At 42.0% G+C, this 17,706-nt stretch overlaps 2 protein-coding genes across 2 annotated transcripts in view; one reads left to right on the forward strand and one right to left on the reverse strand.

Annotated features, from left to right (window-relative positions):
- Window positions 1-17,706, forward strand: part of LOC140720587 (uncharacterized) — a 154,040-nt gene that overhangs the window by 34,943 nt on the left and 101,391 nt on the right. Inside the window, 1 exon segment of the mRNA XM_073035420.1 lies at window positions 12,897-12,967. Coding sequence (XP_072891521.1) covers window positions 12,897-12,967 — 71 coding nt within the window.
- Window positions 2,708-4,656, reverse strand: LOC140720626 (uncharacterized). The gene has a single exon (XM_073035461.1). The coding sequence runs from the start codon at window positions 4,480-4,482 to the stop codon at window positions 3,358-3,360; it is 1,125 nt and encodes a 374-aa protein (XP_072891562.1). The 5' UTR covers window positions 4,483-4,656; the 3' UTR covers window positions 2,708-3,357.

A 17,706-nucleotide genomic window follows, 5' to 3' on the forward strand; every position in this document is an offset into this window, starting at 1 on the left:
AAGTATGGAAGAAAAAGATTTAAAAAATTCTGTAGAAAAACCATCTGGACCAGAAGCTTTACAAGAATTCATTGAAAAATAGCCTTTTCTATTTCAGACTCCATAATAGGTGTATCCAAAAATACACTATCCTCAACAGTTACTTTTGGAATATTCAATTTCCTTAAAAATTAATTTATTATAGAAGAGTCCTTAGTACATTCTGATTGATATAAGGAATTATAAAAATCTTGAAAGGCTTTATTTATCTCTTTGTGATCGATCGTCAAAGTACCATCTTGTTTACGAATCCTAGTAATCTGTCGTTTATCTGAAACAATTTTCAATTGATTAGCTAGTAATTTACCAGACTTATCTCCATATATATAGAATTGGGCTTTTGATTTAATTAACTGACTTTCAATCGAGAAGGATAATAGTAAGCTATGCTCCATTTGAAGTTCCACTCTTTCTTTATAAAGTTCTTTGCTAGGGGTCATTGAATAAATCTTGTCAATTGCTTTAATTTTATCAACTAGTATTAATATTTTAGAATTAGTTCGTTTCCTAACTCCAGCAGAATATGAAATAATCTGTCCACGAATATATGCCTTAAAAGTATCCCACAAAGTTCCACTAGAGATCTCTGCTGTAAAATTTGTTGTGAAAAACAAATCAATTTGCTGTTTAATAAAGTTGACAAATTCAGGATCCTGCAATAAAACAGGATTAAACCTCCAACCTTTAGTATTAATATATGAATCCGTCATCTTAATAGATAACTTCAAAGGTGCATGATCAGATATGGTAATAGAGTCATATTTACAATCCATAACATCTGTAAGTAAATGGTGATCAATGAAAAAGTAATCAATTCTTGACTAATTATGGTAAACATGGGAAAAGTATGAAAACTCTTTGTCGTTAGGGTGTAAAAAGCGCCAAATTTCACAAATAGCTGAATCAATCATAAAAGAGTTAATAAGAGAAGCCGATTTATTCGGAAGAGTTTGGGTGGGCTTGGATCTATCCATCAAAGGGTTTAAACAACAGTTAAAATCCCCACCCATTATTAATCTATATTGATTCAAATTAGGAAAGGATGTAAATAAATATTTAAAAAATTCAGGACAATCAGTATTTGGAGCATAAACATTAACTAAAACAACCTTTTGATTAAAAAGTAGACCAGTAATAAGCAAAAATCTACCTTGCGGATCTGAAATTGTTTCATGATGTATAAAAGAAGTTGATGAATCTATAAAAATAGAAACACCTCTCACTTTGGCTTGCGAATTTGAGTGATACTGTTGGCCCTTCCAAAACCTAAACAACCATTGACTATCCACCTTCCTTACATGACTCTCTTGTACAAAAATAACATTAGCATTCATTCTATGGAATACTTTGAATGTTTTTTTCCGTTTGATCGGATGATTTAAACCATTAGTATTCCAAGAAACAAAGTTAATAGTCCTATCCATATTGACAATATTTATTACAATTAACACATAAGTTTGAAAAAAAAGTGAACTGATGAACCCGGAAGAAGGAAGTAAGTTCAAGGAGAAACCAGAAGTCACGGCACTGCGACCATTTTTGTAGTTTCATATAAGCCCATGAAATAAAACTAAGCAGAAAGCAAGCAAAAAAAAAAGATAGAAAACTCCCCCTCCCTCCACCCTCAAAACCCCAGAAAAAAAGCCAAAAAGAGGCAAGCAAGCAATCTAATACTAAAATTACCCCCGTGTCTCAAGACGGCAACTCAGACGCAACAAAGTTAAAAAAAAATACAAACAACCCACATTATAAGAGAGGGTTGGTATAACAAAAGTTAAAATATAAAATTAGTATTATAAATGTATAGAAACAAAAGGGTTAAAAAAGAATTAAAACGATAAAACCCATAGATGACTAATACTTGTTTGGTATTTTAAATGAAAGTTTAAAATTTTCAAACACATCTAAACAGATATGATGTTCCAAGCACTGAAGTCTGCCGGGAAGAAGAAACGACATTTTATTTTTTCTTAAAAATCTTAATATTTAAATATTAAGAGTATAAAAAAGCGTATATCAGCTTAAAAAGAAAAGGAAAAAGGAGAAAAAAAACCCTAATAAGTTATTTTCAATGCTAATAGATTAATAATATGGAAAAATAATAGTCCAAATGAACCGAGCAAAAAGAAATAAGAAATACATGTAAGCCATACCCAAAAAAAACCCAAACATCATTCTGTAACAGATCCAAATCTATAGGCTAAATTACATTAGTCAGCCCGATAGAATGTCATTGTTCCAGGAAATTTTGAGCATCCGCTGGAGATTTAAACAGCCGAAAAGTTCCGTCATCAAGAGTGACTTTCAAGTGTGCTGGAAATAACAGCGCTTGCTTGCAGCCTTTCTGGTGAAATTTCGACATAACCGATCTAAAAGCCATTCTCGCCCTTAAGACTTCAGGGCTATAATCTTCCAGAATGCGAAATTTGAACTCTTGATAGCTGATCATCCCTTTTTTTCGAGCCGCCCGAATCAAACTTTCTTTGGTATGAGGGTAATGGATCCGAAGAATTACATGTCGTGGTTTCAAACTTGAATACGACCGAAAATGGGAGATACGGTGTGCCCCATCGATTACCGGGGGAGAGTCCAGTACCTCTGGACCCAAGACATCCATTAGAAATTTAGAGAAAAAAACGGTAAGATCACCGCTCTCAAATTTTTCCAGAATCCCAATTAATCGAAGATTTTGTCTTCGAGAGCGATTTTCCAAATCAGTAATTTTAACTTTATAACGATCCATCTGTTGAGAAGTCGAAGTTTGCTCTTCTTGTATTTTTTCAATTATACGATCTTTCTTGCGAGCGGCTTCTTCAAGAGCCAAAATACTTGCTTGTTGTTTTTGTGATTCCAGTGAAAGTGTCTGGAGCTTTTCTTCAACTAGTTTCAAACGCTCATCAAACCGAAAAAACTTTACGGTTATTTTCCTCTCCAGTTCTTCAAATTTGTCTTCTATAAGCTTCACAATTGATTCTAAAGTTATCGGTTCTTTCGTCTGTTTCGATTCTTTTGCTCTAGACATTTCAGCAAGTTGAGAATAATTCAAATAGTTAAAAAGAAAAATTCTGTATGTTTGGACCCCTTTAGAATAAGTATAAAAAGATCCTTTAAGGGGTGTTTGTAGGTTAAAAAGATGTAAAAGGTTTGGAGCAAAGCCTAGAAGCGGTTTACTCCATGAGCGCCATCTTCAGACCTCTGAGTGAATCTCTTACCACATTCTGAGCAGGTGAATGGCTTCTCCCCAGTGTGAACTCGCAGGTGTTCAAGTAGGTGGGATGACCGAGTGAATCCCTTCCCACATTCTGAGCAGCTGAACGGCTACTCCCCAGTGTGAACTCGCAGGTGTTCAAGTAGGTGGGATAACTGAGTGAATCGATTCCCACATTCTGAGCAGGTGAACGGCTTCTCCCCAGTGTGAACTCGCTGATGATTTTGTAGGTTGGATAACTGAGTGAATCCCTTCCCACAGACTGAGCAGGTGAATGGCTTCTCCCCAGTGTGAACTCGCTGATGACTCTGTAGGTTGGATAACTGAGTGAATCCCTTCCCACAGACTGAGCAGGTGAATGGCTTCTCCCCAGTGTGAACTCGCTGATGACTCTGTAGGTTGGATAACTGAGTGAATCCCTTCCCACAGACTGAGCAGGTGAATGGCCTCTCCCCAGTGTGAAGTCGCTGATGACTCTGTAGGGTGGATGAATGAGTGAATCTCTTCCCGCAGTCTGAGCAGGTGAACGGCTTTTCCCCAGTGTGAACTCGCTGATGATTTTGTTGGTTGGATAAATGAGTGAATCCCTTCCCACAGACTGAGCAGGTGAACGGCTTCTCCCCAGTGTGAAATTGCCGATGCCTCTGTAGGTTGGATGAATCAGTGAATCTCTTCCCACAGTCTAAGCAGGTGAACGGCTTCTCCCCAGTGTGAACTCGCTGATGACTCTGTAGGTGGGATGACTGAGTGAATCCTTTCCCACATTCTGAGCAGGTGAACGGCTTCTCCCCAGTGTGAACCCGCTGATGTCTCTGTAGGGTGGATAACTGAGTGAATCCTTTCCCACATTCTGAGCAGGTGAATGGCCTCTCCCCAGTGTGAACTCGCAGGTGTTCAAGTAGTTGGAATGACCGAGTGAATCGTTTCCCACATTCTGAGCAGGTGAACGGCTTCTCCCCAGTGTGAACTCTCTGATGACTCTGTAGGGTGGATGACTGAGTGAATCCCTTCCCACATTCTGAGCAGATGAACGGCTTCTCCCCAGTGTGAACTCGCTGATGTACCAGTAGGTTGGATGACTGAGTGAATCTCTTCCCACATTCTGAGCAGGTGAATTGCTTCTCCCCAGTGTGAACTAGCTGGTGTTTCCATAGGGTGGAAGAGTGAGTGAATCTCTTCTCACAGACTGAGCAGGTGTACGGCCGCTCCCCGGTGTGAACTGGCTGGTGAGCCATTAGGTCAGATGACTGAGTGAATCCTTTCCCTGAAATTCAACAGATGAACAACCTCTGCTCGGTGTGGTGTGAACTGACGGTGTGTCCGCAGGTAGGAAGACCAATTGAATCCTTTCTCACAAACAGAAAAAGTGAATGGCCTTGCCCAGTGTGAACTTGCTGATGTACCTTCAGTTGAGATGACCGAGTGAATATATTTCCACTGTCTGAGCAGGTAAATGGCCTTTCTCCTGTGTAAAATGACAGGCTTGCTATTCGGTCAGATGACCGAGTGAATCCCTCCCCACAGTCTGAGCAGGAAGGATGATCGAGTGAAGAGGAGATGTCACTTGGAAGTAGGTAGGTAGCTTGCTCCACTTCTTAAATATCTAGACAGAGACAGCAAAACTTGTGTGCCGTGTTTGAGATTCCTGGAGACAAATTCCTTCTCGTTTTTAACCTGTGAAAATATTTACAAAATCCATCAATGGGTTTAGGGCAACATTTCAGATGAGATTACATGAGTTGCCAAGGTTTGATCTGGTGTCACACTGTTACAGTGAGGTTCAACACAAGTTGGAAGAGAAATCATCTCCTGACTGGGCAGAGTGCTGGTATCTGGAATGACCATCAATTCCCTGATGCTCTTCCTGTCTCTGTTAAGAATGGGGCATTTCTGCCATCACCAATCTGTGCTTTGGCTCAGTTTGACTCTCTCCATTGGTATTATTCCCTGTTCCTACTGAGCTGCACGGGTTCCTCGCCCCACAGTAACTGAAACAGTCTCACACAAATAGTCTCTTGACGTGCAGCTGGGATCTTCTTTTATGTATTATTAACTTAAAGTGCCACAGTTTTAACGCCATATAAAAAATTCCTGTTGAGGTGAATTGTTGGTCCGCAGCTGTTAAAAGGACTTAGAGTGAATTTTTGTATTATTTTAGGTTCTTGTCACAGTCATAGAAAATTACAACACAGAAACAGGCCCTTTGGGCCAACTAGTATGTGCTGAACTATTTAAATTGACCACTCCCATACCCCTACCATTCAGGTACCTACACGAACCACTTAAATGTTGAAATCGAGCTCGCATGCACCACTTGTGCTGGCTGCTCATTCCACACCCAGACGACTGTCTGTGTGAAGAAGTTTCCCCTCATGCTCCCCTTAGCATTTCACCTTTCACTGTAACCCCTGGCCACTGGTTATAGTCCCTCCCCATCTCAGTGGAAAAAGCCAGCTTGCATTTACACTATCCATGCCTCTCTTATCACAAACAAATCTCCCCTCGATCTTCTAAATTCCAAGTAATAAAGTCCTGACCCGTTCGATCCTTCCTTATAACCCAAGTCCTCCAAACTTGGCAACATCCTTGTGAATTTTCTCTAAAATCTCTGAACCTCTTTTACATCTTTCCTGTAGGTTTGTGACCAAAACTGCACAGAATACTCCAAATTAGGCCTCACCAATGTCTTTTACAAGTCAACTTAACATCCATCTATTGTCAGTATTTGGTTCATGAAGGCCAATGGGCTAAAATCTTTTTTTCCATCACTATCTAACTGTGAAACCACTTTCAGTGAATTAAGGACTTGTATTCCCAGGTCCCTTTCTTCTACAACACTCCTCCGTGCCCGACCAGTCACTGTGAAAGACCTCCCTTGGTAGCTCATACCAAAGTGCAACAACTCAAACTGGTCTGCATTAAATTCCATTTTCCATTTCCCAAACCATTTTGCCAGCTGGTCCAGATCACACTGCAAGCCATGATAGTCTTCCTCACTGTCCACTACACCACCAGTATTGGTGTCATCCACAAATTTGCTGATCCAGTTAACCACAGTATCATCCAGATTACTGATATAGATGACAAACAACAACAGATCCAGCACTGATCCCTGTGGCAACCACTAGTCACAGGTTCCAGTCAGAGAGGCAACCATCTGCTACCACACTCTGGCTTCTCCCAAAGACAGTGTCTCATCCAATTTACTATCTCATCTTGAATGCTGAGTGACTGAACCTTGTTGACCAAACTCCCATATGAGACTTTGTCAAGTGCCTTGCTAACGTCCATGTAGACAACATCCACTGCCTTGTCTTCATCCACTTTCCTGATAACTTCCTCGAGAGACTCTCTAAGACTGGTTAGACATGACCTACCATGCACAAAGCCATGCTGTCTATACTTAATAAGTCCACATCGATCCAAATACTTATATTTCCGGTTCCTGCACATACGTTCCAGTAACTTTCTCACTATTCTCTGCTAGTCACCACTCCGTGGGTTTGGAAATTTCCCTTGAATTTCATAGAATCATAGAAATCTATAGCACATTACAGACTCTTTGGCCCACAGTGCTGTGCCGACTATGTAACTTACTCTAGAAACTGCCTGGAGTTTCCCTAGTGCATAGCCCTCTATTTTTCTGAGCTCCATGTACCTATCGAAGAGAATGTTAAGAAACCCTGTTGTATCCGCCTCGACAACCACCGCTAGCAGTGCATTACACACACCCACCACTCTCTGTGTAAAAAAACTTACCCCTGACATCCCCTCGGTATCTATTTCCAAGCACCTTAAAACTACGCCCCCTCCTGTTAGCCATTTCAACGCTGGGAAAAAAACCTCTGGCTATCCACACGATCAATACCCCTCATCATTTTCTAAACCTAAAAAAGGCTCTAAACATAAACAAGGAAATTATACATTGCTTTGAGGATTTGTTAGAAGTAAACAAAATTATGAGGGTATAGATAGGGTAAATGCAAGCTGCTTTTTCCACTGAGGTTGTGTGGGACGACAACCAGAGGTCATGGGTAAGTGGGGATGGTGAAAATTTAATGGGAACATTTGGAAAAGCTCTTTGCTGAAATGGTCGTGAGAGTGTAGAATGAGATGTCAGCACTAGTGGTGAATATGAGCTCGATTTCACCATTAAGAGAAGTTTGACAGGTACCTGGATGGTAGGGGTGTGGAGGGTGATGATCCCGGTGCAGGTAGTTGCATTAGAGAGCTTAAATGTTTTTGTGGCATTGACTAAATGGGCCAAATAGCCTGTTTCTCCACTGAACTTCTCCATGTTTCTGTGACAGAGAAGCTGGCCAAACTTGTTTGGAAGGGAAAAGGTAGGAGTGACAATGGAGCAGCAATGGCTGGAGTTTCTGGGAGCAATTCAAGAGCTGAGTGATCGATACATCCCAAAGATGTGGAAGCATTGGAAAGGCAGCAGGGCACAACTGTGGGTTAAATGAGAATCCAAAACCAACATAAAAGCTGAGGAGAGGGCAAACAAAAGAGCAAAAGAACTTTTAGAATCCAACAGAAGACAACTAAAGGAAAGTCAGATGAGTTTGGGAGTGGAATTATGAAATGGTTGTCATTAATGAGTTTTGGTTGCACCCAACAGTCCATGGCATTTAGAGGAATGAGATATCCAGGGCCTCAGTATCTGTTGTGCAACCCCCTGGGTCGCCTCAGGCTCGCTCAGCTTGTTCTCTTCTAGGGGGAGCAGCCTTCGGCCCCGCCAAACTGGGTAATCAGCATGTGTGGATGCTGTGTGATGTCCCCGCCTCGCCATAAACAGACAGTACACCATATGCGATTAAATGAGTACAATTTATAAAGGTTACTAAAACTAAGTTATTAATAACAATACAATATATATGAAGGAAAAAAAATAAAAAGGCGCCAAACTTATCAAAGTCCAAACCACTTCCTGCACAACCGTTGGAGCTCAATTACTGAAGTCTTCTGGCCACCATACGATCCCCTCCGAACTCCTCGACCCGCAGCTTAGGACCACCCGAAGTGGTCCACCAAGCACATCTAGCTTCATCTCCTCTCCTCGGGGTACCTCCTGGCCTCGGACCCCCCCCCCACTTGGGGTCCGTTCCTCACCTCGTTTACAGCATCGCGTCCTCTCTCTTTCACCCCCTCGCGCCGATTTCCCCAAAAGCCCGCCAACAATAGCTTACAGACTCAGAAGCAAAACAACATTAATCCCAATTGGTTTACAAAGGAATACAATTCTCGTTATCAGTAAATTTTAACCCAAACAAGCTTCCAGCACTCTCTCGCAACAAAGAAACATTCCTACTTTTAACAAAACAATGAAGCCATTTTGATTACATACACAGTAACAAAGAAAAAGATGAAATCCCCTTTACAGTTGAAAACCAAGATTCCTTGCACTAGTTACCATTCAACTTTATTTTGTCAGACACATACAGACTCTACATCCTTAAAATTTCACTTCTGAAGAACTCCCACTTACCAAGTACTCCTTTGCTAAAAAACAGCCTGTCCCAATCCACACTTGTCAAATCCTTGCAAATATCATAAAAATTGGCCTTTCTCCAATTTAGAATCTTGAAAGAGGTCCAGGCCCCTGTTTTTCTGTATTTACTTGGAATCTCATGATCAGTAGATACAAAGTGTTCCCATACACTAATTTCTGTCACTAGCACTGGATCACTTCCCAATAGCTTATTGCACACTTCTACATCGGGAATTTTAAATACTGATCAAGGCAGATTTGACAAACTCTACCCCATCTAGTCCTTTTACAGCATGGGAGTCCAGTCAATAAATGGAAAGTTAAAATCACTCACTTTTGTTACGAACGTGCCACAACTCTGAGGAGCCAAAGGGTACAAAGTAGCCCCCTCCTTTTCGAGAATCGCAAGATCACTATTAATTTGGGTCTGGGGACCCAGGAAATGAGAGAGAGACGTTTGGAATGTGTCCTGGCCTCGGCGATACAAAGCCACGGATATTGGCCATTGTCTCTTGGAGACGGAATTGTGTATTGAGTACTGTACTATTCATTGAAGCCCTCAGGGGATGACCAGAGTGGGCTGGTTGAGGGATTGCATCATCCCAACCTGATTGATATCTGAGACCCCGTGAGTAAGGATAAAAGAGGGTCTGGGGAACAACCCCTTTAGACTCACCAGGAGAAACGCTAAGAAATCCCGTGACAGCGTTTAATAGTGACAGCCGGTGGGGGGCCCGCGTGCGTCCTTTTCCATTTGCCAAGGAATTGGTGGGCCTTACCACGGAAGAACGGCTTTAGCTAAAAGGAGAAACCAACACCAACGGAACTCTGGAAGGATCGACATCATAAAAAGGAAAAGCTGGCAAGTTTCAAAAATCCCTCTCTTGACTCCAACCAAAGGCTGCAGCCTGCATGAACTAAATGACCTTTGATATTTCCATCGGACAATACATTATCCCCTAGACAACGAAAGAGCTTATTTCTTATTGATTATTATTATACCCGCACTTTTAGATCTAGTATTGACGACGTATAGTGTCTGTATGTTTACATTGATATTATGCTGGTGTACTTTTACCAATAAATACTGTTAAAATAGTACCATCAGACTTCAACGGACCTCTCTATCTTTGCTGGTAAGTGACCCAGTTACGGGGTTCGTAACACTTTATCAACCTTTGTTTCTTGGCATAGTACACAATCTTTCTACAGATTTGTTCCTTGAATTCCCTCAGACTGTTGGGCGCAAGCAAGTCCAAGTCATGGCTACAATATCATAATTTCATGCCCTGAGGTCTGAACAACTTCTCTTTGGTAACAAGAAAACAACCTGGCCCTCAATGTCACTAAAACAAAGGAGCTGGCTGCAGACTACAGGAGAAATGGAGACAGGCTGACCCAGGATCTGGGGTTGAGAGGGTGAACAGCTTTAAGTTCCCTGGCATACACAACCCGAGGATCTCACCTGGTCTGTACATACTGGCTGTGTGGTGAAAAAGGCACAACAGCACCACTTTCACCGCAGGCGGTTCAGGGAGTTTGGGATGGGGCCCCAAATACTAACAACTTTCTACAGGGGCACAATTGAGAGCATCCTGACTGGCTGCATCACTGTCTGGTATGGGTGCTGTACTTCACTCAGTTGCAGGACTCTGCAGAGAGTGGTGCGGACAGCCCAGCACAAATGTAAATGTGAACTTCTCACTATTCAGGACATTGACAAAAACAGGTGTGTAAAAAGGGCCACTGTGTAAAAAGGATCATTGGGGACCAGAGTCACCCCAACCACAAACTGTTCCAGCTGCTACCATCTGGGAAACGGTACCACAGCCTGAAAGCCCGGATGAACAGGCCCAGGGACAGCTTCTTCCACCAGGCCCTCTGATTGATTAATTCATGCTGATACAATTGTACTTTTATTTATCCTGACTGTCCTGTTGTACATACTATTTATTATAAACTATTATAAATTTCACATTGCACATTTAAACAGAGACGTAACATAAAGATTTCTACAACTCGTGTATATGAAGGATGTATGTAATAAAGTCAATTCAATTCAATTCACTCTGTCCACTATCTGTTCTGTCATTCTGGCTCCAATTCTCCCTGCAACTTTAGTTTAACTACCCACCCAACAGGGAAGCACTAGCAAGCCTTACCACTGGGATATTAGTCCCCTTCTAGTTCTGTTCCCCTAACTAACAAATCCCCCATCTCCCCTTTGACTTTCCTCTGCCAGGTAATCCCCCCCAACAGTTTGTAAAGTGTCCACCTGTTGTTGTATGAGATGGCAACAGGAGTACTCTGCGGTGGCTATTTAACTTCATTCTCCTTCCTGACTCTCACCCAGTTTCCTGTGTCCTGCACCTTGGGTGTAACTCACCATGTCATATCTATCACCCCCTCCAACTCTCGGATGATGCGGAATTCATCCATTTCCATTTCCAACTCCTTAAAGTGCAGCTGGATATATACCTTCTACGTGAGGGTATCAGGGACACTGGAGGTCTCCCCGCCTTCCCACCAGTGTCCCCTCTAATTTGTAATGACCAGTGTGTGCAAAAATCTTGTGCTGTACAATTTTTACCCAGTGAGAACAACATGTGCAAACTGAATTTTATATAGAGAGGTATTCTTTTCAACAGCGAGCAAATCACTGTCAGTAAGAACTTTGATCTCTGGGTTTGATCGAGTTCATCTGCACTCTCACACAACCTACGTAACAGGTCTGTAGTGGTTAATGACGGATTTACTTGCCACAGCTTTTGCAAACCACCTACTGTGATTTACTTGCTAAATGATGCTTTAAAAATTCAGATTTCCAAATATCAACTCACTTCTTCCAATTCGAAAATTCCCCACCAACTCTTGCATCACCACAATACACAGAGGTAAAAGTACTATACTTAAATATTCACCCTGAACCCTCCCCCAGGTGACTGACAGTGGTGAATGCAATGCCAATGAATATGAAGGGAAGGGCAGTAGTCTGTCTCACCGGAGTCTGACACATTTGTGATGTGAAAGCTGCTTGTTGCCCAGGGCAAAGGTGTTTGATATCATTATGTACCCAGAGAGAATGGGACAAAACATGTTCTCACCGGTAGAAAAGTCCAGACCAAGAGGAGGTAGAACAAGCAACGCACACAAAATGCTGGAGGAACTCAGCAGGCCGGGCAGTATCTATGGAAAAGAGTACTAATGCTGAATTCCTCCAGCAATTTGTGTAGCTTGGATTTCCAGCATCTACAGATTTCCTCTTTGTGATTGGAGGTAGAACAAAGATGATTTTCTCAACTGGTGATGTAAAAGATTTTAGAGCCATAGAATAGAACACTACAGCACAGTACAGGCCCTTCAGTCCTCCATGTTGTGCCGACCCATATAAACCTTAAAAAAAAGTACTAAACCCACACTACCCCGTAACGCTCCATTTTTCTTTCATCCATGTGCCTGTCCAAGAGGCTGTTAAATACCCCTAATGTTTTAGCCTCCACCACCACCCCTGGCAAGTCATTCCAGGCACTCACAACCTTCTGTGTAAAAAAAACTTACCCCTGATGTCTCCCCTAAACTTCCCTCCCTTAATTTTATACATATGCCCTCTGGTGTTTGCTATTGGTGCCCTGGGAAACAGGTACTGACTATCCACCCTATCCATGCCTCTCGTAATCTTTTAGACCTCTATCAAGTTCTAGACCTTTCAGATTATTTTACATTTCATAAAGATTGAAACAGAATAGGCTGAAACACACTGTTCAAAAGTGCTGGCGTTCAATCCACTTCGTGCATTGACTCATAACATTTTTTGGGTGTATGTTTGTCAGAAACACATCCAACAGATTTCCCATCAGAAGTGCAGGTAAATTCTGGACCTGATTTCAAATGAACCACTGAGCGCTCTAAAAAAAAAGGTGCTGCAGAGGCCGATTTCTCCCTTTTGCTTTTATTTTTAGTGTGAACTATGTTACATTGATGGTGATTAATGATCATTACTTTCAGGCGACAGCCCTCCAAACCTGTGACTAACCACAGTAAAATTTAGTGAACCTGCCATGGTTGGGTCTTGGGTGTCGGACGAGCAGATTTTCTGTATTATTAGATGTTCTCATATTAATACATCATACCTCACTTCCAAATCACTGTTTTTAGACATCACATTACAGAATGATGTGTTCCACATAACCTGCAAGTTTAAAAGGAGCTCAGAAAATAAGGTCAAAGTAAGTTTCAAAAGCATCTGGGAAACAGAAACGTGCAAGTTTAAAGGGAGCAGAGATACCTGACTGACCTGCATGAGGTGTTGAGCTACCTAAAATGCATTCTTGAATGTATAATGTAGATTTAAAGCAATAATTTGATTTAAATTATTTTATTAAATACACATTATCTTGGATCTCTTAATCGCAATTCACATTTAATGTAGGATTAACCTTTCTGCATTTGGATAACTACAATTTTTGTTCTTTTCTTTCGAAAAATGCAGTCACATCATAACATTATTCAAACTTCGGACCCAAAGTCTTTTTCCCAGGAAAAAAAATACTATAAACTTTTTGCTATTTAAAATTGGTAACATTTGTCAATTCATGCTATTGTTTAAAATTAAATTGCTTAACTCCCTGAAGCAAACTTGTAAGTTCACTAGCTAATAAAGATTTGAACAAAGAGGATTGTATATTTTACATACAAAGCAGCATAATATCAATGCTCCTACATCATAAATTGGGAGATGAATATACACATCCCAAACTTATTAGGTATTTGGACTCAATTTTTCCCCACAGATGGTGAACTGCTAATCTTGACTGGTTCATCAGCCACAGCCCGGAGTAGATCTGAAGGGAGGTGGGGTGGTTTGTGTATTTGCGGCAGTGCTGGGAGGAAAAATCAGCATGAATGATGAATGTCTTTAATGTTCCTTCCTATAAAATGCTCTACAAATGTCTCACACTTATTTGACCTTGAGCTTTTTTTAAAACCATATTACACTTTAGTCAGGATTACTTAGAATTTCAACATCTCTTTTCCAGCAAAAATAATAAGTGGGAAGGGGTATAATTTAAAGATCCTATATATTCAGTTTAATCCACCCCATTCTAATGAAATGTTTATTCAGTTATTCATGCCATTGACAAGGCTCTGAATAAAGCAAATGAGGACCAATAGGTGTGGTCCATTCTTACAACCAGTTCGATGGCATAATTTTAAACTCACTTCTCCATGTCTTCACATTTAGGAGCAGAATCACAAGAAGAGGTGGCAAATGACCAGGTTGTAAAAGCTCTCATTTCCTTTCCAATTCTATTTGAAAGTACTGTCTTAGTCTTCGACAATACTGTCCTGTGGATATCCAGTAAGTGTGCTCTGGAAGTCCAACCCGAAGTAGAATCCTTGCTAATCTACAATGCTAGCACTGTACCTCACCATACTTTATGTCTGGTAATTTAGCCAAGATTCCTATTTTCTAATCACAGGAAAGACTAAGTGTTAATTTAAAACAAAGGCTAAGATTTAAACTTTCATCTTATGGTGATGATCATCTAATGTTATACTGCTTTTCCCTATATAAAAGGGGTGATAGATAAGTTTGTGGCCTAAGGTTGAAGGAGTCAATTTTAGAAAATCTAGCACATCTATTTTTCAACATAGTCCCCTCCTACATTTACACACTTAGTCCAGCGGTCGTGGAACATTCGTATCTTGGACCTCCAGAAAGTGTCCACAGATGGGTTTTGTTCCCTTTCTCCCAGTTCCTAATCCTTGCATTTAGATAGGTGGAGCTCAGCTCTGTCTGAGAGATCCATCGGTTTCCATTCCCTCATCAGCCGGAAGCTCCCCGGGGCCCGTGTACGGATCGTGGGGCTGAGAGAGAGGGAAGAGGGCAGGACTGTCCCGGGATTGCAGGCCACGGTGTCAGAAATTTACAGGAATCGTCCCGAAGTCGGAGTTTAAGATAAAAACACAGAGAATCGCTCTTACCTGCATCCGACATTTTAAAAGCCTTCTGTGTTCTGCACGCATGCGTGATACTCGGGGACATCATCAGCCTGACGCCTGCGCAGTTCATCAGTTCTTCAGTGCCTGACAAAAATTATTACCGCAGGGACTTATGGGTAATAACGGTGCCATTAAACATTTCTTGAAGCACCGGTTCAATGTCCATATCTCATTTTTTTTCGGGTGTATCGAAAAAATCTGCAGCTCTTTTAACGCAGAAAGCGGCTCACGTAAACAATGTACTCAATATCAACGTGTATCTAATGCCAAAGTAAAATGCAGATATAAAACAGGAGATTCTGCAGTTGCTGGACATACAGAGACGCTCACACACAAAATGCTGGAGGAACTCTGCAGCTCAGGCAGCAACTAAGCAGCGGAGTACACAGTCTAGGTATGCTGAAGAGGCTCGGTCTAAAAGTTGTTTATTTATTCCTCTCCACAATTGTTGCCTGATCTTTTGGTTACCAGCAGTATCTTTTTTTTTGGGTCAACCAGTTTCCAAATTTTTCTGATCTTCCTTTTGTAGCCATATCCTGCTGGTCTGTTTCCTCTTCCTCTTCCTCCTCGTAAACTCTAGACCATTCTCTCTCTGGAGCCCCAAAGCCCTGACTCAGGCTGGCAACACTTTGGTTTCTGATTCTGCAACACCGAAGTTTCACTTGCTAGTCTGCTGTCAGACTTTAGAGGTACATTGTGTTGCGAGATCGCAGATTCGTTTACTGTGAGTGTCGCTTTAAGTGCCTGCGTGAGGCGGGGCTGTGACGTCACACACGCGCTGCAGCAGAGACAGTGGGGGGCGGGGGCGAGGGAGAGGAAGAGAGAGAGAGTGAGAGAGACTTCAGCTGGTCACTGCTATGCCCAAAAGATTGGGTTGATCATCGGCACGCAGTGCACAACGGATGTGTGACTGTCACTTCGTATCATCCATATGTGTGGATTTGTTGGAGTATCCTGTGGTATCACTTTTGTTGGCACTTACCTGGAATCGGGGTGTTCTGTGGTAACGACTTGAAGACGATATTCCTGCCACTGTCACCTGGTGATATTTCTAAGTGGATTTCGGAACGAATCGACGGATAAGATCTTCGGCGACTGTTATTTCGTTTACCCAGCGTGGAATGTGTGTGGAATTCTTCGTAATTGCCTTCTCTCCACAACTTCGTGTGGATTTACAAATCTCTCCTCTCACTCACTTATTCCGTGGATTACTGAACTTTTCCACTTTATCATCTTAAGAATTTAAGCATTGTTTCTCAAGCTTGATAGTTCGGGAGCTGTATATACGCAAATAAACTGTTTATTTCATTTAATCTTTTATATTTGTAGCAGATACTAATGAGAGTGGTTTTAACATCGAAACCAGACTCCATTAGTGATCTGTTGCTGCTGGTACGTAACAATTGCAACAACCCAGCTGTCTGAGGCACAGTCCTTTAAAATTGGTGAAAATGACCCAAAACGTTGAAAAGAGCGGGGAAGAAGGAGTTTAACCAACTTCGTCCAGAGCCCTGAAGAACGTCTCAACCACAGTGAGCTCATCGTCTTATTCAGCCCGGAGAAAATCATGCAGGGAATTCATGCAGGTATATAAGATGATGAGAGGCATTGGTCGTGTGGATAGCCAGAGGCTTTTTCCCAGGGCTGAAATGGCTAACACGAGGGGGAATAGGTTTAAGCTGCTTGGAAGTAGGTACAGAGGAGATGTCACAGATCAGTTTTTTAAGCAAAGAGTGGTGTGTGTGTGGAATGCACTGCCAGTGACGGTGGTAGAGGCGGATACAATGGTGTCTTTTAAGAGACCCTTAGATAGGTACATGGAGCTTAGGAAAATAGGTGGCTATGCGGTAGTTTAATTCTTGGCAGTTTCTAGAGTAAGTTACATGGTCGGCACAGCAATGTCGGCCAAAGCGTCTGTAATGTGTTGAAGATTTCTATGATTCTATGAAATACAAGGGAAATCTTCGATCCCACGGAGTGGTGACTAGTTGCAACCTGTCACACAGGGAGAGTGAGAGGGGAACGGCAGGGGTAGATTTTCATAAACTGATATGGAACAGAAACATGGGTAAGGATCTGATGGGCCGAGTGGCCTCTCTCGTGTACGTTTTGAGTGTGATAGAGACAGTAAGTACCTGACACACGGGATTTGATAAAATCTGATTTATCTTTCACAGATCCACTGTATTAAACGCCAGTCTAGTTTAAGTCTAACATCAGCAGAACAGACTCCTCCAATGCTCAGTGACCAGGGTTCAGTCCTGGGTGTGATGAGCAGCCGCAAGAACTGCAGAATCTGACAGTAACAGTCCCTCATGAACCTGCAGCTGCCTTCAGTCACCGTGATGGTTAAACATTTAACACGGAGCTGATTTGAACTTCCTCCCTGATGTGAAGTTGCTGGTGTTGCAGCAGCTGTGATGATTGAGTAAAACTCTTTGCTCACTCCGGACAGAAATGTGGCCTCTATTTATTGTGAACTCACCTGAGCATCACAAGGTGGGTTAACTGAATGAGTCTCTTCGCACACACGGAGCAGGTGAACGGCCGCTTCCCAGTGCGAAGTTGTCCGTGTATCTGCGATGGCCGGATGAACCCCTTCCGAAATGAGAGTCAGTGAATGACGTCACGGTGCTATAACGTCATGGCAATGTATCCAATCAGATCACTGACATGGACACGTGTTCGAGCTCTCCTTTTAGCGAGTGAGGCGCTGCTTTCTCCAGCATCTCCGCCTCCACATTCAAGGATCGGCGGCATTCAAGCGCTGGTGAACTGACAGATACAGCGGAACTAACGAGCTGTTGTGTTTGTGAGTCCCATAGACAAATCCTTTGACTTTTCTACACAGTTAAAAGTTTACAAAGCTTGTCAGTGGATGAAGGACAACATTTCATTTTTCAAAATGTTCTTGAGACGAGCGGGGTAATTTAGTGAAGGTTTATAACCTTCGTTATATAAC

The sequence above is a fragment of the Hemitrygon akajei genome, unplaced genomic scaffold (assembly GCF_048418815.1).
Source record: "Hemitrygon akajei unplaced genomic scaffold, sHemAka1.3 Scf000045, whole genome shotgun sequence".
NCBI classification, from domain to species: domain Eukaryota; kingdom Metazoa; phylum Chordata; class Chondrichthyes; order Myliobatiformes; family Dasyatidae; genus Hemitrygon; species Hemitrygon akajei.